The 24,817-nt window shown below is 44.3% G+C and overlaps 5 protein-coding genes across 6 annotated transcripts; 3 read left to right on the top strand and 2 right to left on the bottom strand.

Moving 5' to 3' along the window:
* Window positions 1-4,919: 4,919 nt before the first annotated feature.
* Window positions 4,920-7,128, top strand: LOC127386911 (histone H1.10-like). Of its 2 annotated transcripts, none has more exons than XR_007890018.1 (2): window positions 4,920-5,733; window positions 5,842-5,890. XR_007890018.1 is itself a non-coding variant. In XM_051624603.1 (2 exons), exons 1-2 carry the CDS (start codon window positions 4,930-4,932, stop codon window positions 5,939-5,941), a joined length of 777 nt encoding a protein of 258 aa, XP_051480563.1. In that variant the 5' UTR covers window positions 4,920-4,929; the 3' UTR covers window positions 5,942-7,128. The 2 variants fall into 2 exon arrangements, 1 of the variants encoding a protein (XP_051480563.1); XM_051624603.1 differs by having other exon boundaries at window positions 4,920-5,606; window positions 5,842-7,128.
* A 6,127-nt stretch (window positions 7,129-13,255) lies between these two features.
* On the top strand, window positions 13,256-14,202 carry LOC127385098 (histone H4-like; the record flags this gene model as incomplete). Its single annotated transcript, XM_051620493.1, has 1 exon — window positions 13,256-14,202. A coding segment is annotated over one exon (417 nt), but the record flags the coding sequence as incomplete, so codon positions are not given.
* Window positions 14,203-15,961: 1,759 nt separating this feature from the next.
* On the top strand, window positions 15,962-17,474 carry LOC127386979 (histone H3). Its single transcript, XM_051624782.1, has one exon. It carries the CDS (start codon window positions 15,984-15,986, stop codon window positions 16,392-16,394), a length of 411 nt encoding a protein of 136 aa, XP_051480742.1. The 5' UTR covers window positions 15,962-15,983; the 3' UTR covers window positions 16,395-17,474.
* A 4,278-nt stretch (window positions 17,475-21,752) lies between these two features.
* LOC127386968 (histone H3) lies at window positions 21,753-22,511 on the bottom strand. The gene is made up of 2 exons (XM_051624755.1): window positions 22,089-22,511; window positions 21,753-21,970 (listed from the first exon to the last, which is right to left on the bottom strand). The coding sequence occupies exons 1-2, from the start codon at window positions 22,493-22,495 to the stop codon at window positions 21,967-21,969; spliced, it is 411 nt and encodes a 136-aa protein (XP_051480715.1). The 5' UTR covers window positions 22,496-22,511; the 3' UTR covers window positions 21,753-21,966.
* Window positions 22,512-23,734: 1,223 nt separating this feature from the next.
* LOC127387114 (histone H4) lies at window positions 23,735-24,299 on the bottom strand. The gene has a single exon (XM_051625094.1). The coding sequence runs from the start codon at window positions 24,276-24,278 to the stop codon at window positions 23,967-23,969; it is 312 nt and encodes a 103-aa protein (XP_051481054.1). The 5' UTR covers window positions 24,279-24,299; the 3' UTR covers window positions 23,735-23,966.
* Window positions 24,300-24,817: the final 518 nt, after the last annotated feature.

The following is a 24,817-nucleotide window of genomic DNA, read 5'->3' on the forward strand; positions in this document are numbered from 1 at the left end:
GAGGGGTCCTGCTTATCCCCACGACCGACTCACTCGTGGCCTGACTGTGATGTCTCAGTGGGTCGCATACTGCCCTGACATTTCGAGCTGGTTGTCATAGCTCTAGTTCTGGACAGCAGCGCCGAACAGGGTTGGGAGCCACTTCACTGCTCTTATTCTGTTCTGCTATCTGCTGGGTATAATTTATTTCAAACATATTCACGTTACCTTTTCAACAAGATTACGTTAGTGGTAGAAGCACCTATCGGACCTTTAATTGTTGTTGTTCTTTTTCACAGTGTTATAATGAATATTTTGAATATGATTGTATTGCTGCATGTGTTACAACTCAGTACTATTTCTTCGGTTCTTCCTTGGCATAGGAGCAAGGGTAGATGTCCAGTTCCAATAGGCAGTCTACATAAAGGTGGATAAATCCAAAGCATCTGTGAAGTTTTGATGCAAAACCTGAACCCAGTACATTCTCCTGTCAATGTGTGGTGGTTTTGTTTTGTGGTTGTGTTTGTTTGTTTGTTTGTTTGTTTTTTCCCTTAATAACTTCTTAAATAAACCTGGGTAGAATCTCTTTGCAGGAATGTAGTAATTCCTGGAAATGTTTTTGTGGGTTTTTTTTCCTGGAAGGAAAGTAACAAACTTTTAGGAAAATATTTTTCTATTTTCATTGAAACTTGCTGATTCTAAAAATGAAACAAAGGTGGATGGGGTGGTGATACCCAAATACAACTTCTGTCTGAAGAAATAGTGGAATATCAAAGCCTGGATAAGCCTTCCTGTTATACCTATGCAACTGCAACAAATTCCTGTGTTGAGCACATGCTCTCTGCTTTGGGTTATAATCTACAGTGGCTGGAAAAATAAATTCTAGTCTACAGTGGCTGAGAAATTAAAATCCACTGACTGGATTGTAATATAAAAATTTGGATAGTTCTAGGATATTATGCATGACATCCAAAAGCAAAATGTAACTTATTAAACAGTCAGAGGGAGGCAGGTCTGTCTTTCCTGTCTTCTGGCTTATGCCTATTTCGGTTTGATCCCTATTGAAGGAGAGATCATAATATGTTGGTTTTTTTCTGTGGGAACCCACAGCCTGTGACTACCAACCTCTCTTTTCTTGGTTGCAAATATCTTGTGTAGTGGAAGGGGATAATCTCCAACATACAAAAATGTATCTTAGATAGAGCAATGACGGGCCTGAGAGATCAGAGTCACATCTCTAAATACTTGCCAGTTTCTAAGTAGGTCAAGAAACAATCATGAAAGCATGCAAATGAAAGAAAAGAAAAAAAAAACAAAAACCGAAAACTAGAAAAATCACAGAATCGCAGAACAGTCAGTGTTGAAAAAGACCTCTGAGTCCAACAAAAAAAACCCAACCAAACAAAGAAACCCAAACAACAAAAAAACAACCAACCAAAAAACCAAACCAAACCAAACAAACTACCACACACCACAAAACTCAAAAAACCCCCACAGCACACAACTTACAATCTCAGCCATTAGAGCTGAAGTGCCACATCTATGCATTTCTTGAATACCTCCAAGGATGGTGATTCCACCACCTCCCTAGGAAGGTTGTTCCAGTGTCTGATCACTCTTTCAGCAAAGAAATTCTTCCTAACATCCCACCTACACCTCCCTTGCCGCAACTTCAGACCATTTTCTCTTGTCCTGTCATTATTTACTTGGAAGAAGAGGCCAACACCCACCTCACTACAATCTCTTTTCAGGTAGCTGAAGACAGTAATGAGGTCTCCCCTCAGCCTCCTTTTCTCCTAACTAAACATCCCCAGCTCCCTCAGCTGGTCCTTGTATGACTTGTTCTGTAAACCCTTTAGCACTTGGTAGCTCTCCTCTGGACATGCTCCAGCAACTCAACATCCTTCTTGTAGTGAGGGGTCCAGAACTGAACACAGTACTTGAGGTGTGACTTCACCAGTGCTGAGTACAGGGGCACGATCCCCTCTCTATTCTGGCTGGCCACAGTATTCCTGATGCAGACCAGGATGCTCTTGGCCTTCTTGGCCACCTGGGCACACTGCTGACTCATGTTCATCCAGCTGTCAACCAGCACCCCCCTGGGTGCTTATCCTCTGGGCAGCTTTCCAGCCACTCTTCCCCAAGCCTATAGCATTGTATGGGGTTGTTGTGACTGCAATGAAGGACCTGACACTTGGCTTTATTAAACCTCATCCAATTGGTCTTGGCCCATCAATCCAGCCTGTTCAGGTCCCTCTGTAGAATCTTCCTACCCTCTAGCAGACTGACACTCCAACCCAGTTTGGTGTCATCTGTAAATTTACTGAGGGTGCACTCAATCCCCTCATCCAGATCATCAATAAATATTGAACAAGACTGGTCCCAGAATTGTGCCCTGAGGGACACTACTGGTGACTGGCCCCAGCCAGATTTGACCCCATTTACCACAACTCTATGGGCCCAGCCAAGCAGCCAGTTTTTTACCCAGTGAAAGGCACACTTGTCTATGCCATAATTTGCCAGCTTCTCCAGGAGAATGATGTGGGAGATGGTGTCAAAGGCCTTACCAAAATCGAGGTCCAAAATGTCCACAGCCTTCCCCTCATCCAAAAGGAGGGTCACATGGTCATAGAAAGAAATCAGGTTGGTCAAACAAGACCTCCCTTTAATAACCCATACTGGTTGGCTCTGATCCCCTTACTGCCCTGCACTTGCACTTGCTGTGTGAGCTCACTCAAGATGAGCCTTTTCATGATCTTTCCTAGTACCGAGGTCAGACTGACAGGCTTGTAGTTCCCTGAATCTTCCTTATGGCCCCTCTTGTAAATAAGCTCTGTTTCTTTCACCGGGAATCTCAGAGTCCTGAGTTTCTGCTTTAAATAATTTGGGAGAAGTAAAACAATTACTATGAATCTTTGAAAAAGTGATAATGGTGACAATATTTCTTGTTGTATGAGTCCAGAGAATTAACAGAAACCTGCCATAAAAAGTGAAAATCTTGAAAAAAACCCAGCAAACCACTTACACACTGACATTGGTAGACTAGAGAGTTACAAAATGTTAGCTCCCCTGCCTCTGGGAAGACTTGAAATCCCTTTGTTATGATGAGGTCACTACTACCAGTCTAGAAAACACCTTTTCCTCAAGGTATCAGCAGTTCTGATACAGAGTTTGGTCATGTCCCTGAGTATCTTAATCCTCCCTCATTACAGGAAATAACTCTCAGATAAAATGAGCACTATAACTAGTTTTCCATTATCTGTGTTTAATCAATACTCAGAGCACAGTTTGGTAGTACCACACTTTGCAGTTCTGTCATGCTTGTTAACACAGCCAGATCACCCTAAACACGAGTTTACCTTTGTTTTACAGGCTGAAATGCATTTGCTGGGAGTGCTCACAGAGCTGCATTCCTTTCTACCTTTCACTTCCAAGCAGAGAAAAAGTACCCGGTATGTTAAATTACTAGAATAGTTCTAGTCCTTGCTTTGATTTTAGCTCTTTAACATTTTCAATTAAATACACATAATCAGATAAGAATTTGAGATTTCTTAGATGTATCATGAAGATTCAAGCCAATGTTTTCACAGGTGAGGTAATAAGAACTCTACATTATAGCATATTTTCATTCACCCTGTTACATTTACTATAGCCTTGAATAGATTTGTTCACCCATTTTAGAAGCTGATGATAGTCTGGTATCTAGTATTTGAGACACAATTATTATTGCAGACAGACTGTTAACTGTTTTGTATTGAAAACATAGCAACCTGCCATTGAAAACAAAGACAAAAAGTGAGAATTCATCCGTTGTTTGGAATATGAAGCTGTCACTAACTTAGAGAATAAACCTTCTTGAAAAAGTGTAAATTCATATCTTATTTCTGAAAGGAGCAAAGCAGTGAATCACCAGATGCTACTGTCAAAACAATAGACTTACAGAATCAAATCCATTAATTAGAATAAAGTTTTGCATAATAATGTCTCCTGATTACTGAACATACCCTGAAGGGACTGAATTCCCAGCTTTTAACTCCTGTCCAATTAAAATTTCATTACACCCCCGATTTTATTTTCCAATCAATTTTAAGAAATCGCGAAGGAAAACCAAGCACTGTTACACGTTTTAAGACTAAAAACTCACATATTGCAATTGCGATTATTCACTCCTGAATTTAACAAATGGAAGCGACTTCGTTGAAGTCGCATTGAAAGTGCAATGACAGCAACATCGATTTCAGATGGGCACATAGGTGCGTTGTTCCACTTAAATACCGAAGCAGACGTAAAAAACCATTGGCTTACACACACACACTGCTAATGCACAAACATCTCTTCAAAATGCACCAACTAGGACACCGTGGTCACTGCAGAGACGTTCAGAGGGGTTCATGTGATTTCTGAGGGAAGTGGCTCGGCCGAGGGATCCAAGCTCTGCATCCGCGCCCGGACCACGGGGCGAAGCTGTGTTATTTCCTCGACTTCAATATCGATTTATCCCGAAACAAACCCTTCAAACCACTCTGCTTTTTGCCCTGACCAAGAAAGCACCTTCAAAAGCACAACATTTGAAGCCGGCTTTGCCCATTTAGCCGATATTATTATTTTAAGTTAAAAGATAAAACGAAACTTTCCCTCTCCCGAGGACTCTGCGGCTCCACGCCGCGGGGTTTCTGGGGTTGCTCATTCCTCATTCCTGCTCCTTCCAAAAGGGAAACACCCTTAGCTGGTAGAATAGACGTCCCTCTCCCCAGTCGGGAAGCAAAGGGGTGCATGGGCTCTACATTTCGGGAAGAAAAACCCCTTTTGGGACGTGGAAGAAACACAAAGGGAGCGGCGGCGGGATGGGGCGCGGGGCGGAGCGCACCAATCAGCGCGCGAGGCGCTGCTATAAAAGGGGGCGGTGGCGGTGACCGCGCTATTGTTGGTGCTGAGGCAGCCGAGGTCAGTATGTCTGAGACTGCTCCTGTCGCCGCGCCCGATGTCGCCGCCGCCGCCCCGGCTCCCACTGCCAAGGCCGCCGCCAAGAAGCCGAAGAAGGCGACGGGCGGCTCCAAAGCCCGCAAACCCGCCGGCCCCAGCGTCACCGAGCTGATCACCAAGGCCGTGTCCGCCTCCAAGGAGCGCAAGGGGCTCTCCCTCGCCGCGCTGAAGAAGGCGCTGGCCGCCGGCGGCTACGATGTGGAAAAAAGTAACAGCCGCATCAAGCTGGGTCTCAAGAGCCTCGTCAGCAAGGGCACCCTGGTGCAGACCAAGGGCACCGGCGCCTCCGGGTCCTTCCGGCTGAGCAAGAAGCCCGGGGAGGTGAAGGAAAAAGCCCCCAAGAAGCGGGCAGCCGCGGCCAAGCCGAAGAAGCCGGCGGCCAAGAAGCCCGTCAGCGCTGCTAAGAAGCCCAAGAAAGCGGTGACTGCGAAGAAGAGCCCCAAGAAAGCCAAGAAGCCGGCGGCCGCAGCGGCCAAGAAAGCCACTAAAAGCCCCAAGAAGGCGACTAAGGCAGCCAAGCCCAAAAAGGCAGCGGCAGCCGCGAAGAGCCCGGCCAAGGCGAAGGCGGTGAAGCCCAAAGCAGCCAAGCCCAAGGCAGCGAAGCCCAAAGCGGCCAAGGGGAGGAAGGCGGCGCCCAAGAAGAAGTAAATTATCTTGGAAAAAAAAACCAAAAAACAACTTTGTCTGCCTTGCAGATAAATTCAACGGCTCTTTTAAGAGCCACCCACCATTGTCCGCAAAAGGGCTGAAATAGTCTCTTATTTTTATACAGTATGTGTTGGCGCGATTTTAACTTTACTCTTTCGGCGCTGCTGTTGTGCGCTCAAACCTGTAACAGGTTTGTAACAGGTAACATCGCCATGTTTTTATTCTCCACAGCTGCCGGGCTCATAACAGCGCCTCTCACCGCGTTACGGCTCATTTCTGCACATCTCCGCGGGAAAACAGCATCCAGTTAGCCGCAAGAAAGCGGTGCTAGCCCGAAGTCTCCGTGGAGGTTGGGCAGCGCCCACGGCACCCTGGCTCTCCGGGAAGGAGGTGGGTGGGTGCCGCGGCTCCCAGTCCTTTCTCTCCCCTCAGCCGCGGGACAAAGAACCGCGCTCCCGCCCGCCCCCCGGGGAGCTGCTGATTTCGAAAAGCCCGCCCTGCACAGGGATTGGCCGTGACTCTCGGCTTTGTTCTGGGGCACAGCACTTTTCGGGTTAAACTGTCCCTTCGCTTTTTTTTTTTTTTTTTTTTTTTTTTGCCCCCCTTTGCTCGGCGGAAGAGGCTTATGAACTTCCTGGGTACGTGCTCGCCTGCCATCAGCCAGCGGCTTTTTTACTCTCAGTCTACTTCTGTTCCTTGGGAACTCGTCCCTTCTCTGGAAATCGTAGGGTGAAGGGGGCCCGAAAGGCACGGGTGTTCCGAGCTGCCTTTTGAGCGCTCCTGGTTGCTGCCCGCCGCTCTTTGACTCCGGTGCCCAACCTCTTGAGCCTTAAAGCCGCCGGGCTCGGTTTTTAGCTGGGTTCCGGAGGCCTCATTTCGACAGCGGAGACGTTCGGAGGCAGCGCTGGGCGCGGTAGGAACCCGCGGGGGTCGAAGCCTCCGTCGCCTCGGCCCCCGCCTGCCCTCCAACCCTGCAGCCTCCTCCTTTTCGCAGGGCCTCGACCATCTCCCCCTTCCGTCGCCTTAACCGTGTTGAAGCGATGCCCATCCCATTCCTGGGCGCCAGCAGGGAGAAGCAGTGGGGAAAAAGTGGAGGGGAGGTGGGGGGACAGGCCCGTTTCCTCCCTTTAGTCACAGCGCTGGTACTAAAGAGAAAGGGGAATTTCGTGGAATTGCCTGCTGAGCTCTCCCTAAGGACAGCTGATCTCAAGTTCGTAGCTGTTCCACGTATCTGAAGTGATTGCTCAAAATGGGGTCCTTGCAGTTTGAAGGACAAATTATGGGATCAGATTTCATAATATTTCTGTTTTTGCAAAGACTGTCCATGTCCTAAGTTGCTGTATTAAACAGAAAAAAAAAAAAAAACACAAAAAACAAACGGGTAATATTTAAGGAACAGGGCTTGAAAAATGCTGTTCTTACTTTTCCTCTGCATTCACTTTTAGGGTGCTTTTCAGTCCTTGCTTGGGTTTATGACCTTTTCCTCTATAAAACATAAAGGCCTGCATAGATACTCAACCTTGTTTGTTTTTTTTTTTCTTTTCTGATATTATGGGGCCATATCCCTGCACCCTGGCAGCCTGAATTCCTGAGGTCACATACCTAGGCCCTTGTTTGGGGTGGAATTGTGCCTGCCAGGCTCTCCTAGTTACCATAAGTGAAGGGCATTGGGAGTCTCACTAATTCTCAAAGCTTCACCCAACAAGGTGCACTGGCCCGAGAAGAGCGGGTCAGCTGCTGTTTCTCATCCTGCTACATAATGTCGGAGGGGATTAGATTTATACTGAGTTAGGTCAAACAGCAGGTATGTTGCTGTAGCAAATGTGATATTGATGCTTAATTTATCTCTTTACAACTCGGCCAGATAAGGCAAAACCCACTTACAGTACTATGGGGAAAACTATCACATGCAACCCTGCTAATTGAATTGACCTCATTGGGACAGCCCTGGAATAAACATTGTAGCCTCTGGAATAAGTCAGCCTCTAGACCTATTGCAACTTGCCCTCCCTACTCACTTGTTGGAGGCATGGGGTTGCTTCTTTCCATTTTCTGAGAGGTAAGAGGGAAAACTCAAAGTATAACTTTTTTTAAGAAAATTCCATTGGAACAGTCACCCATCTCTATTGCAATAGCTGAGATTTAGAAAATTAGCACATTACTGAGCACAAGTGGTGATGGATGGCACTGTCCTATGTACAATTATGCCAGTTCAAAATACTTGTACAGGCTCCAGCTGAATAGACTTTATAGTCCTTAGCTAGATAGATGCCAAATAACTTAAGAGATCATTCCACACTGTAAGAAAGGAAGTGTATGTGTATGCAGGAACACTGGATGGACTAGCTAGGTAGGCTCCAGTGGATATACTGCCCAGTACACAGACAAATTAACATCAAAACAAAACATCCTTTAAAATTTGTAAAGCTGAGCTGGGCATACATACCTACTAGATTTTTTTTTATTTTTTTTTTCCCAACTGGAAAATGGGACTGCAGTGACAAAGAGCAAGAATGGCCAGCGAAAAATCATCTTGCAAGGACAAGTGTAATGTCATGTTTATGGCAATTGCACCACTGGCATATTATTTATCTTTTCTCATCCTCCTTCACCATCAGCCTGTGCACTGCTGGTTCTGAGGATGCCACCTCATCTCAGCTAGGTAAGCAGGTGTGCACAGCTTTGGATTGATTCTCTCAGAAGTAGCTTGTCTTAAATTACCAAGTCACTGCCACAGTGTCTGATCACTGTGTGTCACTCAGGACCCCACATCATCTTCAACAGGCCTCTCTCTAACTCCTTAAACAGTTTCCTATTCTGGTCACAGGATAGATTAGTATCCTAAGAAAAAAACAAGGAGATACTATTTTGCTGCCTCAAATTTGTAGCTAACCTGATGAGCTGAGGCAGAATTTTTCCCAGAAAGTTCCTACTATATTAATATAATAGATATATACTGTATGATACAGTTCCGACTGTATTAATATCTCAAAATATTATTCCAACAAGGCTTTGGTATTATGTGATGGAATATGTCTGTGGCCACACAGTCCCTACCCTCTTCCACATTTGCAAAGTGGTCAGATTAATGCATATTCTGAGATAAATAGCAGATTTCTTAAATTTCTACAATGCCCTCAGTGTGTGGACGCTTTCCTACACTGTGGACTCTAAGGAATGTGAATACCACTGCCTATAACACTAGCAATATGGCAAGCAGAGCTTTAGTATTTCAGGCACAAAACATTGCGTCTTTTGTGAATAGTTCTGACCTGGGAGCTGTGTTGGATTGATCAGTGATTTGTGCAACTATTTGTCATGGCAAACTGAGCAGCTGGTGGCCAAAGAGGAGGTGGCTTAGGAGGAGGCAAGAAAGGCCAGTGTTCAGTGAGAGGCCATACTTTGGTAGAAAACAGGAGTATTCATTTTCTGAATACAAAGGCTAAATAACTGGCTGAAAAAAATAGGAGGGAAGTGAAAAAAATGGTTCATAATTGCAAATTTTTACAAAGGAGGTTTGTTTTCCTTCGTTTTCTCTTCCTTGGGGTCAACCTTTTACTTCACAGGTTTACTTAGTAGGCAAATGGTGGTATCAAACATCTGTGATGTTCCAGCACTGGAGGCAAAAACGAAGAAAAAATAATGACAAAATAATCCATAAGTTAGATAAAGGCCTACAGGTAGCAGAACAGACTCTCAGCAGCCTGACATTAATTTTGTCACCCCTTCACAGAATAATAAATCACTTTCTACTGATGAACACCTTCACATTATGTAGTTATAGAATTTTTCATCAAGATTAGTAACCACAAAGCCAGACTGCCTGTCAGATTACTGCAAAAACAGGTAATTTCTTTTAGGTATTTCTTAATCTCTGTGTTAGTGGCTTTTGTTACTCTTGTGCTTTTTGTCTGTCTCTGTATCTTTTACTGTAATTGTTGTAATGTGAGAAAAAGTTTATTCTGCATGGCCCCAGCATGTCTTTGAAAAAACAATAAAAAGGCCTCTCTTAGAGGCTCATTTATGAATGAATATCATCAAAGCTGGGATTTTTTTTCAAGTGATGCTGTTCCAACACTAACATAAAAGAGCTTCTGCATTTGTTGGAGAAAGTGGGAAGCTAGTCTGTGATAACAGGCTGAATGTTGTTATGCACAGAGGTGTTTAATACAGGGAAATGCTGTTGTTGCACATCCTCAGTGGTAATGAGCACTCTAAGATGAATAAGGCTGGGAAAAAAAGGCCTTCAGAGTTCCCTGGGCTGAATAAGTAGAGAGATGTAAATATATACATTTCAAGACTAAGTATACAGGTTCTCAAAAGGAGGGCGCTGAGTGAGGAAATAGCTGTAGTGTACAGACAGGAAGGTGGAGACAGGTAGCATGAAGCCCCCTAAAATTAGTGTGTGATATGAATATTAGTATCAGACCTGTTCTTGGCTGCTCTCACTGCAGTACAGATTTCAGCCAGCTTGAGTTCACATACAGAATGACTTTTCATCTAGGCACCTTTGAGTTTGCAAGACTGCACAATAGAGTTTTGCTGCAAATATGTGCCAGCAATTTCTTTTTTACTGCCCAGATCCCAGTGAAGCCAGTCCAGTGCTGGACACTGGGGGATTCCAGCCGTGTATTTCCATGGGCCTTTGTGTTCCCTCTTCAGAACATGTTATCAGGGCACAACAAGGTCATTGGTCTGACTCCTCCTGAGCTCCTTTTTAACTCCCCATAGTCAATCTTGCACAAGTCTTTTTAGATTTGGAGTTGTGTTTGTTCTGATTTTCACTTTGCAGATTGCTTTTTTTTGTGATCTCTTTGCAGTTTGATTCCCATGTGAGTTTTTGTTCACCAGTCCTGCAGGCCTTCTGCTGGGACATCACTAAAATTCCAGTGCTTGTTTTTCCCATGAACTTCAGGGCTTTTCAATTATTTCAAGGTTGGGCTTCCAGGAGCTGAAGAAAGAATTAAATGTAAAAAGATAAAAATAAGTTTATCATTAATCAGTCTTCACACATCTCTCAAGTCCCTGAACCTCATTGCATGAGCTGGGAGGAACATAAGCATAGGCAAGCTTATGGGGCCTGATGAGATACATCCCAGGGACCTGGCAGACGTTGTTGCTAAGCCCCTCTCCATGATATTTGAAAAGTCAAGGCAATCAGGTAAGTTCCCAGAGAAAAGGGAATATCACACCCATTTTAAAAAAAGGTAATAAAGAGGACCCTGGAAACTACTGACCAGTCTCACCTCAGTGCTTGGAAAGATGACAGAACAGATCCTCCTGGAAGTTATTTCAAAGCATATGCAAGTCAGGGAAGTCACTAATAGACAGCAAAAATGGCTTCACCAAGGGCAAAACACACTTGACTAATCTCGCAGCTTCCCACGATGGAATAACTGCATCAGTGGACAAGGAAAGGCAACTGTTTAAATCCTCATCAATTACACAGATAGTGGGATCAAGTGCACCGTCAGCAAGACTGTGTATGACCCCAGGCAGATACATACATATACAAAGTGCAGCTGATTCACTAAAGGGAAGGGGTGCCATCCTGAGGAAACTAAACAGGCTTGACAAATGCACCCATGTGAACCCCACAAAGAACCAGAAAAACAGTCAAAGGGCTGGAACACCTATTCCATGGAAAAAAGGCTGAGGAAGATGGGGTGGTTCATCCTGAAGAAAAGAAGGCTGCAGGAAAATCTCACTGTGGCCTTTCAATATATGAAGGGGGTTTATGAGGAAGATGGATATAAACTCTTCACCAGGGCCTGTAGTGACAGAACAAGGGGTAAGAATTTTAAACTGAGAGTAGATTTGGATTAGATATAAGGAAGAAACTTTTTGTAATGAAGGTACTAGGACACTGGAACAAGTTGTCCAGAGAAGTTTTGGATGCCCCCTCCCTGAAAGAGTTCAAGGGCAGTTTAGGTGGAGCTGTCATTTGATCTAGTGAAAGATGCTGACTCACAGCAGGAAGTTTAGTCTGTATGATCTTTGAAGGTCCCTTCCAATGCAAATGGTTTTATGAAACTTAACTACTCTCCAGTAGAAGTGACATTTCAATCTCATTATACTTTCATTTGCATTTTATCAGACAGACCCAGCAGAACAGATTAAATTTGATGTATAGTTTGTCATCATCTGGGAGGGAGGAAGAAGAACTTGACCCCAGCCTTGCTTCACTTTATTAGATCCATTTCTGTCATTAGTTAAAAACCAGTGCAATTACCTACTATATATATCTACTCTCTCTTTTTTTTTTTTTTTAATTAATTTCCAAATGGTTTCTGACATTTTGTCAAGGAGAGTATGGAGACAAGAAGACCAACATGACAAGACAGGGGAAAATCTTAGACATGGTCACAGATTCTGGGCAGAATAAGCTCACTATGGAGCAGGGTTACAGCATGAAGCTCTAACTTAGTTTACCTCCCCCCCCCGCCCCCAAAAAATAAAAAAAAAAAAGAGACAAAAAAAAAAAATCAGCTTTTCAGAGCTGGGAAATTCATCAGGGACCATATGTGGAGGTGAATTGTTGAAGCCCAGGACTGCCAGGTAACCTGTTGGGAGGAGTTCTGCATGTGGTAATAATCTTAAAGCAAGACTGAGATACAGAGTCCCAAGGACTGAGTAGACTGAAGACCTGGATTTTCACAGCAGAGTGGGTTCAAGGAGCTCTAACTACCCTGCTAGAAACATCCAGGGAATTGCTTGTGTACCCCGATAAGGAGTTCTGCCTGCAGCAAATATTTCACCAAGTGTTTCTCCTTAACAGAGCGGAATATAGTTGTCTTGGAATTTCTTCGAATCTCCTGGGAATAACAGAGAACCTGACTACAGAGTGTCCAGTTTCTCACACTGACCTGGTGTATCATGGCAGTCCAGTCATGGTCCCTGAACTTCCCTTCTTGGAAGAAGCAAACTAGCCTTAGGAAAGGGAATGCCATGGACTTAGCTATGGCATCCCCACTGCACTCCAGAATTATCTCCATATCCCAACCAAGGATACCACCAGGTTCCTTGTGAAACAGTGCATTTGTTACTGGCTTTGGCCTTTAGAAAGCTTCCTTTCAGAGTCTTGGTGTTTGTCTTGCCCCATTTGGGTTTCCTTTAAGCCTATGTGGAAAAGGTTGTGCAGCAACAACATGGCAGACTACATTATTTTCATCTGCCAGTGAGGGACCACTGAAATGATTTCATCCCTGGCAGCACATGCTACTTCTCTATTTGGGCAAGTACAGAAGAAAAAAAAAAAAAAAAAAAAAACAAACAAAAAACCCAGTTATTCTGATTTAGAATTTGAAGCATAAAATGCCTTGTAAAACACAATCACCGAGCTGAAGCTAAAGCTAGCAAAAGTGTCTAAAGGGTCACAAATCCATTAAAATACATTGTTTCAATTATCAAATTGCAGAAAGCACCGCATCACACGAGAAAGTACTATGGCGGAGATACCTAGCTTGAAAAATAGCCAAGATTTTTTCTATCTAAAAACAAACAAACAAAACCCACAAACAAACAAACAAGAACATGAACTTACCGAGAAAGGGCAGCAAGAACGAGCCGCTCGGGCCGCGGGAAGGGGAAACTCGCATGAAACCCGCGGGGAGCAGCGGCGGAAGCGAGTCCCGAGCCCCGCCCCTCCTCGCTGCAGTCCTCAACCAGGTCGGCTCCCAACACACAAAATGCACCGCCACGCACAGCTCGCCCCACACTCGCTACCAGGGGCAACAGCCGTAGGACCGTCACGTCTGGCAGAGGCAAGGGCGGGAAGGGGCTCGGCAAGGGGGGCGCCAAGCGCCACCGCAAGGTGCTGCGCGACAACATCCAGGGCATCACCAAGCCGGCCATCCGCCGCCTGGCTCGCCGTGGCGGCGTCAAGCGCATCTCGGGGCTCATCTACGAGGAGACGCGCGGCGTGTTGAAGGTGTTCCTGGAGAACGTGATCCGTGACGCCGTCACCTACACCGAGCACGCCAAGAGGAAGACTGTCACGGCCATGGACGTGGTCTACGCCCTGAAGCGCCAGGGACGCACCCTCTACGGCTTTGGCGGTTAAAGGCTTTTTTGTCTGCCCGGACCATCTCGAGAACCCAAAGGCTCTTTTAAGAGCCGCCCACTTTTTCCGAAGAAGAGCTGCTATTGTTCTCTCTGGAGGTGCATCTGAAACGCCTATTATCAAGTTCTCGAGTTTTATTTCAAACAGCAGTAGCTAGTAGTGGTCAAAAATTATACGATTGATTTTGCTGTTATTGATGCGGTTGTCTTTGCTGTGTAAGAGTAATGCATTTTTCTTTGTGTGCTCGAATTCTCTTGCCCATGCACTTCATTAAAAATAATGTCAAGTGTTCATAATCAAATGTAAATGTTTTCTTAACCTTTTTGAAGTTTTCGGTGATTGAAGCAGTTGCCTGCAGTTTTGTTCAATGTCCTGCCTGTACTTGAATTTTTTCTTTTAACTGAGGTTAGATAATCAACTGCAAGAAAGAAAGGCAAAACAATTTGTCATCTAGGGAAAAAAACCAAAGTTACTTTGAGATGAACATTCTCTTTCAGATATTCCTAAATAAACAGTTTTCTTTACCATAACCTGTTTTCATTTCCTTGACTTAATAATTTTATTTTTCTAAGCTACTTTAGGAGCAATTTAATATTTTTCTGGGGTACATATCTGCGGTGGGGGGAACCATGACAATACTATCTCTCTGGCAACACACTGCAAAAATATGCATCAAAAGGAGCCTTATGTGGAGGGTTTTCTCATTCTCGCAGGCAGAGAACCCCTCTGCCTGGGGCGCGTTTCTAAAGTATTGGTGTTCTGTTTCCTTCAATCCTGGGGGAGAGGAAATGCAAAACCACTTTTTTTTTTTTCAGGTTTATATAAATCTATAGTAATTGGTCACTCGCAAACAATGGCAATCAATAAATATTCGCGGTCACTGATTTTATCACAGTTACTAAAGAGTAAGGGCAAATTATTCTATGAGACTAATTCCATATTACTTTTAAAACTGCCTTTCACAAATCGGTTCATTGCCTAAGTGTTCTCAAATTAACGGTATAACTTGACGATTCTTAAGAGCCCTCATGGCGGATTTCTTAGAGAAAAGAAAACATGAGAAAAATATCTTAAAAGATGGACCACGATTTTTAGATGCAGCTATAAACCTGCATTATACGATTTCTTAAGTGTCTGTGCTTTGAGGTACCAGGAGATCTTTCCTGTGAGGTTTTAGGAATAATGTGCCTGTAACTACGGCTGAGCTCAAGCGAGCTCTATACAGCGTTGAAGGAACTCTTCTCCTTTTATTCTGCATTGGTGAGGCCGCATCTGGAGTATTGTGTCCAGTTCTGGGCCCCTCAGTTCAAGAAGGACAGGCAACTGCTGGAAAGAGTCCAGCGCAGAGCTACTAAGATGATTAAGGGAGTGGAACATCTCCCTTATGAGGAAAGGTTGAGGGAGCTGGGTCTCTTTAGCTTGGAGAAAAAGAGGCTGAGGGGTGACCTCATCAATGTTTACAAATATGTAAGGGGTGAGTGTCAGGGAGATGGAGTTAGGCTCTTCTCAGTGATGACCAGTGATAGGACAAGGGGTAATGGGTGTAAATTGGAGCATAGGAGGTTTAAGGTGAATATCCGAAAAAAATTTTTTACTGTAAGAGTGACAGAGCACTGGAACAGGCTGCCCAGGGAGGTTGTGGAGTCTCCTTCACTGGAGACATTCAAAGCCCACCTGGATGCGTTCCTATGTGATGTACTCTAGGTGACCTTGCTCTGGCAGGGGGGGTTGGACTAGATGATCTTTCGAGGTCCCTTCCAACCCCTATGATTCTATGATTCTATGATTCTATGATTTTGCAACCAATCCACACACAAAAAAACAAAACAAAACAAAACTAAACTAAACAAAAAAAAAAACCAAAAAAAAAACAAAACAAACGCCGCTGTAAGACCAGCTTCCGAATTTTAGCCTCCACGCGCTTTTAAATCTGCCAGGAGCACTGCGGAGAGAGGAAGCCGGAGAAGCAGAAAGGATGCGAGCGCTGAGTCTGCAGAATCACCTCCCCACATACACGAATACCCCCCCCCACACACACACACACACGCCCCTAGGCCTTAGATTTCGCACCGAGGGATCCGTGACTAGGAGAGGGGTGGGCGATGGATGCGGGGGGTGCAGAGTATGGGGGTGCAGGCCGCGGTGAATTCGGCTTCCTCCGGGCCAGGCTGGTGCTTTCACGGTGCCCAATGAGGCCGCGTTTCCCCGTCGTCCAATCAGCGACGCGGAGCCTCTATAAATACTGGCGCTGGGGCAGCGGCCGCATTCGCGTTTCTGTTTTCGGGAGGTTGTGTCTGGTGGCAGCTCTCTGATGGCTCGTACAAAGCAGACGGCGCGCAAGTCGACGGGCGGGAAGGCGCCCCGCAAGCAGCTGGCCACCAAGGCGGCCCGCAAGAGCGCGCCGGCCACGGGCGGCGTGAAGAAGCCGCACCGGTACCGGCCCGGCACGGTGGCGCTGCGCGAGATCCGGCGCTACCAGAAGTCGACGGAGCTGCTGATCCGCAAGCTGCCCTTCCAGCGGCTGGTGCGCGAGATCGCGCAGGACTTCAAGACCGACCTGCGCTTCCAGAGCTCGGCCGTGATGGCGCTGCAGGAGGCGAGCGAGGCCTACCTGGTGGGGCTGTTCGAGGACACCAACCTGTGCGCCATCCACGCCAAGCGCGTCACCATCATGCCCAAGGACATCCAGCTGGCCCGGCGCATCCGCGGCGAGCGCGCCTGAGCTTCCTGCCGCAGGTTCACCCTCTGTCATCCTGAGCTTAGTTTCCGCACCCTAAAGGCTCTTATAAGAGCCACCACATTGCACAAGAGAGCTGGAACACGGTCTTAACGCTTATAGACAAGGCTTAATCGTTCTCTTTTAAGGTAGTGTAAGCTTTTGAATCAGTTGCTAGCACTCGTACGATTTAATTTGTTCCCTGTTCTGTGCCCTGCTGCTTTTTCTCGACACCAGTCAAAAGATCTGTGCAAGATCCTGCAGTTCAGTTCCTGCAGTGCCAGTCAAAAATTCCTAAGCAGACACCTGAAACTGATTGTTAGTAATGTGTTTTTTTGTCTTTTTTATTTTTTTTTTTTCCGGGAGGGTGTTTGATTTTGTGTTATGTTTGGTTGTTTGTTAGTGGTGTGTGTGTGTGGGGGGGTTGTTTATTTTTGTTTGCTTTGGTTTTTGTGGGTTTTTTGTTTCTTGTTGTGAGTGGCTTGGAAATGCATATTCCACTGTAGAGAATTAACCGCATAAATCCAAAAAGTGAGCTCAGATAATGAAAATGAGTACTCTGTTTAATAAAGTGGGCAAAGGTTATTAACATGGAAAAACCTGATTATGACACAAATCCTACAATTATTCCCTGTGCACATCCCCAGACTTGGTGCTTCCTTTAATACACTTCATTTGTAATAGCTTTTATGACGCAGTGTAAGTTTTTATTTTTAAGCACTGTGGAAGGCATAACCTCACTTAGTATTTGAAGATAAGCTTCCAATGGCTTTTTATGAAGGAAAAATTGTTGGAAGTATAATCATTGCTTTTACTGTTATGTACTCTAAAAGTCCTAACACTGTACTAGATACCTGACAGTCCTACTTCTCTACCATATGGATAAAGCAAATTTGCTAAGATGATAAGCCTGGTGCAAGGAATAAAAATAGGAAATTCAATTAATTAGCCTATTTTTAATTTATATTCTTAATTTTATTTGGTTTTAGAACCTGTTGGATGTTTTTGGGGAAGTTTCACCCCCCCACACCTCCTCCCATTTTCCAAATAAATGGAGAGCACCAGCTCAGGATAAAGTTTCGTGGCTTTTGTTTAGAACCAAAACAGCCTGGGGGAAATGAAGCAGCTTTTGAGAGGTCTGTAGGAAATATGACTATATGGTTTTGAGAACTGAGGATAAGTGTCTTGTGTTTGATGATAAAACAAAGGTGGAGTTAGTAGAGGAATACTCATGGAGGGGATTAGAAGGCAAACATTTACTACAACTTAGTTGATTCAATAAAATTTTGTAGTCAGGAAATTAGAGTTGGCTTTTGGTTCACTTTAGTTTCTTGGTTGACTGTGTAAATTCTTTCAGACTCAAGCTCTTTCAATGTTTCTGAGAAATCACACTTCTTCATTCACAAACAAAACACCCAGATTCCTATGATTTTTCCTTCTTTGTTGTCACAGAACTTCCTCCTCTGCCCTTCATAGTGCAGTCCAGCCTGTCCCACACACTCCCTGTAAATGTTACCAGCCAAAACAGTCTGAAATGAACATTCAGATATTTCAGCACAGCATCTGGGGCAAGAAGTTGTATAGGGTATGTCTTTGAAATATTACACAGGTGTGTAAAACAGCACATACAAGTAATATTCATAGCATAATCACATGAATATATATTTGCACACACAAGTGTACCTATTCCATATGTATATACACACTAATTTAAATTCTGTTTAGTATCCATCCATCTTTGTTTTTTCCAGTCCCCTCTACCCTTGTGCCAACTGACTTTTAACATCTGGCTTCATTTTTTTGTGTGTGTGGTTGCAGCAATATTACATAGTAGAGCAAATGAAAGAAGCTACTTTGCAGTTGGTGATTACTGTAGGTCACTTTTTCTAGTGTAGTCTAGTCTATTAATCCCTTTGAACATCATCACTTGCAGAGTAAGTGGTGATTTTATAAATTTGAACGTGAAAGTGCTCCAGCTGGAAGAGCATAGAGACTGCGCCTGCAAGTGTAATTTGAAAGGAATTATATGATGATAATGATAAAATTAATCTTATGTGTAGCTGCACTCTTTTAAGACTTCCTTAGGTTCCATCCTGATTCTGTTGTTTTACATTGGCAGCAACTGAAATAAATTTGTAGCTTGGCACCACTTAGCAAAGGTTACAATGGCTAAAAGCCCAGACTTGTTACAATTGTAAAAAAAAGTGAGGTCATGGGGTGAGCAAAAACGGCTTTATTGAAACAAGCAGTGGTGCCTGCTTATCTTGTGCACACCTAGACCCTGTCAGGGGCCCTCACTCGTACCACACTATAGAAGCTGCTCTCTAAAGTGAATAAGGAAATTATTAATCATGACCAATATGTAGTTATTATGTAGTCTGTGTTCCCAGGTCTTGTATCGTTTCTAGCCCGTAAAATTGCTAAAAAGAACTGGGTAGGATCTTACAGTGTTAACAAGGTGGTACTTGCTAGAAACAAGTCAGAGTACCTTTTTTTGCTTTTTACTGGTTAACATTAAGTATGATCTAGAACATCTGAAGTAGTAGAAGCAAGGAATTAGTTTATGCTTCTGTAATCTGACTTTTAGGAGACCACAGAACTTTTATGGCATAATGGAAAGTTTCCTTCACTCCCCAGGCTGTAAGTGAAGACTCTCTTCTCACATTGTGCTGTCACAATCTGATAGTTGGATATATGGGGATTCTTTGGGATCCTGTCAGGGCAAAACAATTATAATACCATATCAGGTACATAAATAGGCTTTTATTTAGGTGCAGATCAGCTGGTAAGCTTTATAACTATATATTTGTCATAAGCTTCTGATAGATAGAATAACTAACCCAGCAGCATCCCGTGGGTCTCATTGGCCTCATAATAGAAGGGAGGGGTGGTGTTCCAATCTTAGCAGGCTGCTTAGGAATGGTGCTCTTCTCCTTTATACAGTTAATTCCTGGGATACGCCACAGTGGTTACCCAACCACTGTTCCACGTTTGCAGTGAAATTTTTTTATCACCTCCTGCATTTCTTTGGTATATAGACTTTAAGTCTTTTCTGCCAGGTTGGTGACTTACATGAAAACATTCTCTGACCCCTTGATTAATTCCATAAGACAAGGAGAAATCTTAGCTATATTATAATATAAAAATTCAGTTCAAAAAACCTGCTAATATTTTCTTTCTGTATCATTTAGGCTTCTTCTGTTCTGATTCACTAAAAACTAAAAGGTTTTAATTTACATACAAAAAAATAGAAGTAAAATCTATCTAGGGGAAAAAAAAATAAAATAAATAATTCTGTTTTAAAGACTGTAAATAAAAAAAAAATAGAGTGCCTCCCAGGTTCACCACAGCATTACAGACTGCACAGCCATTCCATTCATCACTTGGTAACAATGTGGTGCTCTACTACTTCTGCTGGAACTTGGTCTCAAAACAAGGCCATAAGGATCTGTAAGCTCATTCAGGAGCTTTATGTTGGAGGGGGAGAGAGAAGAAAAAAAGGAGTAAGAAACCCCCAAACAAACCTTAAGATTAAGCTAATTGCTACATGCAGCAAGTCTTTCTGTTTTCTTTTCTCATCCGTCAAAATGATGGCTGACAGATTGCATTGATAGTGCAGCAAACACCTCTAAGGGAAAACACACAAATGGTGCTCGGGAGCCTCTAATGACAGCAGGCCTTCTATTAAGTCCCCTCAGTGCTACCCAGCACTCAGGACCTACTGCACCCCACGTACCAACTGTGAGCAGTTCCAGATTGGGGGAAGACACGGAGATGTTTCCTCTATTAATGGGAGAAACAAAAACTACTCTTGGTTTTAAATCTGAGGCCTAATGTTTAACTCTCTGTTTTCATGCTCAGGATGAAAAGACTGGTTACTCCTGTGTGCGTGTCTCATAGTAATGATACAAGCAAAGGTGGGTCCTTATAAGGGAGTTTGAAAGCTGCATACATGTATATGAATATTCTGCTGGTATCTCCTGAAGAATCCTCAAAATCTGACTGGAGAAACCTTAAAACTCGGCAGATTTTCTAATTGCTTATAAGTCTCATAATCAGCACTGGAGAAGTGCAACCTCAAAGACAAAATACATGCATACTTGTTATTGGAAACACACGTAAATTTTCACTTAAAGATTTTTACAAACTCCTACTAAATATAACTTCCCCTTGCCCCCTCCTCCCCTGGGAAAAAAAAATATCCTCAGAAAATACATAAACTTGCCCACCCTAGAGAGAAAAAAAAAAAAAAAGAAAAGAAAAAAAAGGAAAAAAAAAAGTGTATTGTCTTACTTGGACAAAATTTGTAGTTATTCCTGTGTATGGAACTTTTCAATCATAGTTTCTAGGCTTTTCTAGGTATGTTTCTGTGCTTTTAGAAATAAGCCAATTGTGTCCAATCTCTTCAGCCTGGTCCAGCAACATTTTGAAATCGGCCTCAAAACAGATATTTTGAGACAATATTTTTGCTCTGGGTTTTAATGCCCCCTTTAAAACAAACTGCCTTAGCCAGGTTCAACAGTAACACAATTCCAGAGAGCTCAGCAGGGGCTCGTTGCAGACAGAGCCGAGTCTTGTCCCATCCCCTGTCTCCTTCTCGCTCACAGCTGTTTCCAGCTACCCCATGTTCTCTGATCTCTGTCCTTAAACTAACACATTGATCTCACAAGTCCCCTCTTGGCAAATTTTGCCTCTACTTGTTGTCCAAGGTACCAAAGTGCCTGTTGCTCCCCTTAAATACTTGCAAAGCGCTCTAGTGAGTTGCAGAGCAAAAAAATATATTAGTATTGCAGGGTATATAAAAGACATGTTTATACATACGCGATGTAGTACAAGAAATGAAAAACAAACAAAAAAATTGTAGACAAAAGCGACGGTGGATCCATAAAATGTAATGTTATCACCTGAAAAAAAAAAAGTCCAAAACGTTTCTAATCTGTGCCCGATTCAAAGTGCTACAGCTTCTTTTATTGTATATGTAGCGGCTCTTAAAGCTGCCGGCGCAGGGTGGGAGGAGCGGGGTCGATAGAGGTGCCTGGAGAACAGGCGGCCTTTCAGCAGGAGGGGAGAAAGAGAAGGCGGCAACACAGGAGCTGCCAGTGCTTTTCATGTAGTTTAATGTAGTAGTAATGGTGAGGATTTTTAAAGTCTTTAGTAAAGGTGGGGTTTCTTTTCAGTGTGCCTACGGTATTCCAGTCTAAATGGACTTTAAAGTTAAGTATTTAATACCCTTAAAAAACAATTTTAGCCTTTATATCGCTTTCCAGTTCCAATTCATTACAACATACACCAATACATTTTGACATTATATTACTGTAAAAAAGGAAATTAGACAAAGTCAATACTAAATCTATGTACCTGTAAGTTAGGAGCTCAGGTTTGTTCTCTCTGTAAAACACAGATTAAGAATGCATGGTAAGGTGATGTTATTCCTAATACTTTAACACACACTTGATACAAGTACTGTAAAGCATTACAGCCCTTTTAGTGCCTATGTAGTGGCTCTTAAAAGAGCCTTTGGTTCTGTGTGGGCTGCTCTCGGTGTCTGACGAACAGGGAAGAGGCTGCGGCAGGAAGCTCAGGCACGTCTTCCTATGCTTGTCCCCCCCAGAAGTAAAGACGACTCAGCTCTCTTTAGTGGCGGTGTGGTGGCTCTTAAAAGAGCCTTTGGGTTTGGTGCTGGCGGGGCAGGAAGCTCAGGCGCGCTCGCCGCGGATGCGCCGGGCCAGCTGGATGTCCTTGGGCATGATGGTGACGCGCTTGGCGTGGATGGCGCACAGGTTGGTGTCCTCGAACAGCCCCACCAGGTAGGCCTCGCTCGCCTCCTGCAGCGCCATCACGGCCGAGCTCTGGAAGCGCAGGTCGGTCTTGAAGTCCTGCGCGATCTCGCGCACCAGCCGCTGGAAGGGCAGCTTGCGGATCAGCAGCTCCGTCGACTTCTGGTAGCGCCGGATCTCGCGCAGCGCCACCGTGCCGGGCCGGTACCGGTGCGGCTTCTTCACGCCGCCCGTGGCCGGCGCGCTCTTGCGGGCCGCCTTGGTGGCCAGCTGCTTGCGGGGCGCCTTCCCGCCCGTCGACTTGCGCGCCGTCTGCTTTGTACGAGCCATCGCTGCAACACACTTAACCTGCGACTTAAAACCAGAAACGAAGACTAAGCCGAGGCTGCTGGCTCCGCGCTTTTTATAGCCTGTCGCCCCCGCTGATTGGCTGAGCCAGCACACCGCTCCAATTGGCTACTTTCAAATTCGAAAAGCCCGCCTTAAAAGAGCGCCTTTTCCCCAACCGCTCGTCCGGCGCTCCAACCTCACCTCCACCTCCCTGCGCTCACCACTCTGGTTTTCCCTTTAATCTCTCTCGTGTGGCTCTTCTTGTAGTCTATCTCGAAATTGCAAACTTTTAGCGAAAACTGTCCAAAGGGCGAATGGGTTAATCGTACGCCATCATTTCCTGAACCCTTAGAAGATTTTTTTTTTTTTTTTTTCTGGTTCCTTGAGGCTTGAGCTTTGAAAAAATAAACCTTGAAAAGTTTTTCTTCCATGTGAATCCTTCTAAAGGTATTTAGGAGACTTTATTTCGGTGGAGTGGTGGGCGGGGTGTGTTTTTGTTGGTTTGTTTTGCATATAGTTACTTTAATTTGAGCACAGTAGAAAGCAGCTACAGGGCTGGTACAGTGAAGGCTTTTCATGTTGAGAATTACATGTCAAAGTGCTCTAATCCAAGGGACAGTGTTTTCAAAGACTTAGGTTCTTTTAGAAAAGGCCGTTGCTTGCTTAAATACAAACTTTATTCGTAAGCTTTCCATTTTTTTTTTTCCTGCTGAATATTTCTTGTTTTCCTATCAGGGACAATTGTCCTTGGGGCCTAAATACAGAGGGCTTTTTAGAAGGTAAGGACTGGTAGTGATACTGGATACCAAGAACTACTCCAGCTGGAAAGTCAGCTGAAGAAAAAAAAAAAAAAAAGCTCTAAACCACCAGAAGCAGTGGTTATAATGGATTACTCCCTAAAAAGCATTTTTAGGGGACAGACGAGATCATTCAAGTATTTAAAAACCTGAGAAGGGCTTCAGTGCCGTGCATTGCTGTGATTTAATTAATTAAAGTAGAACTTCTGCTACCGTTTATTCCATTAGTGGAAAAAACAAACCATAATTGCAAATGCCCTCGGGATAACTAGCACCCACTCGCCTCTGAGCCGGCACAGCTCACTAGGCTCGACAAATGAGTGCAAGTGGGTGTTCTGCTATTTAACACGATTTTTTGAACAGAAAACAGTACTAAATTCACTAGATTCACATTAAGGTGCCGATATTGGAATAAAAATTTATACATTTCCTAGTCTGCATAATTAGGCTGGTTTATAAAATACTTACAAAACACACTCGGCTATCAAGTGCTTTATCCACCTCTCACGGCACACTATAATAAAGAAAAATACAACATAAATAAGTCTGAAATTACACTTTTTCACTTTTCTTTCCCCGGCTCTGAAGTAACACAACTCTTTTACAGAAAAAAGTGGGCGGCTCTTAAAAGAGCCTTTGGGTTTTCGAGATGGTCCGGGCAGACAAAAAAGCCTTTAACCGCCAAAGCCGTAGAGGGTGCGTCCCTGGCGCTTCAGGGCGTAGACCACGTCCATGGCCGTGACAGTCTTCCTCTTGGCGTGCTCGGTGTAAGTGACAGCGTCACGGATCACGTTCTCCAGGAACACCTTCAGCACGCCGCGCGTCTCCTCGTAGATGAGCCCCGAGATGCGCTTGACGCCGCCACGGCGAGCCAGGCGGCGGATGGCCGGCTTGGTGATGCCCTGGATGTTGTCGCGCAGCACCTTGCGGTGGCGCTTGGCGCCTCCCTTGCCGAGCCCCTTCCCGCCCTTGCCTCTGCCAGACATGACGATGCTCTGACTGCTGCCCCTGGTAGCGAGTGCGGGGCGAGCTGTGCGTGGCGGTGCATTTTGTGTGTTGGGAGCCGACCTGGTTGAGGACTGCAGCGAGGAGGGGCGGAGTTCCCGCCAGTTTTTTCAGTCTCCGTCACAGAACGTGATGAAACATCGGTCGCTGTTAACCTGTTAGACAGTGCAAAGGAGACTACAAAGCAAAAATCACACCCTCCTCACCAGAAACAAAACCATATTCCATCGGCAGACATGTTAGTAACAATTATAAAGCTCCCTCGTCCTGGATTTGTATAAACTCATTTGCGCATGTTTGTATACTTCAGTTTCTTGCAATGACTGAAGTTTCTTTAAATTAATTACTTTAAATTGACATTATTTTCATACTGTTTATCATTTGTAGTTTTCGTTTGGTTTTATGCAAAGTTCTATACACTTAATTTCAGAAGTTTTAAGGTTCTTTTACTATCTTCAGAAAAAATCCCACATTATCTGTGCAGGCAGTTTTTCTGAAATATTTGCTTTGTATTTTGCTT

This window comes from Apus apus, chromosome 1 (assembly GCF_020740795.1).
Source record: "Apus apus isolate bApuApu2 chromosome 1, bApuApu2.pri.cur, whole genome shotgun sequence".
NCBI lineage: Eukaryota > Metazoa > Chordata > Aves > Apodiformes > Apodidae > Apus > Apus apus.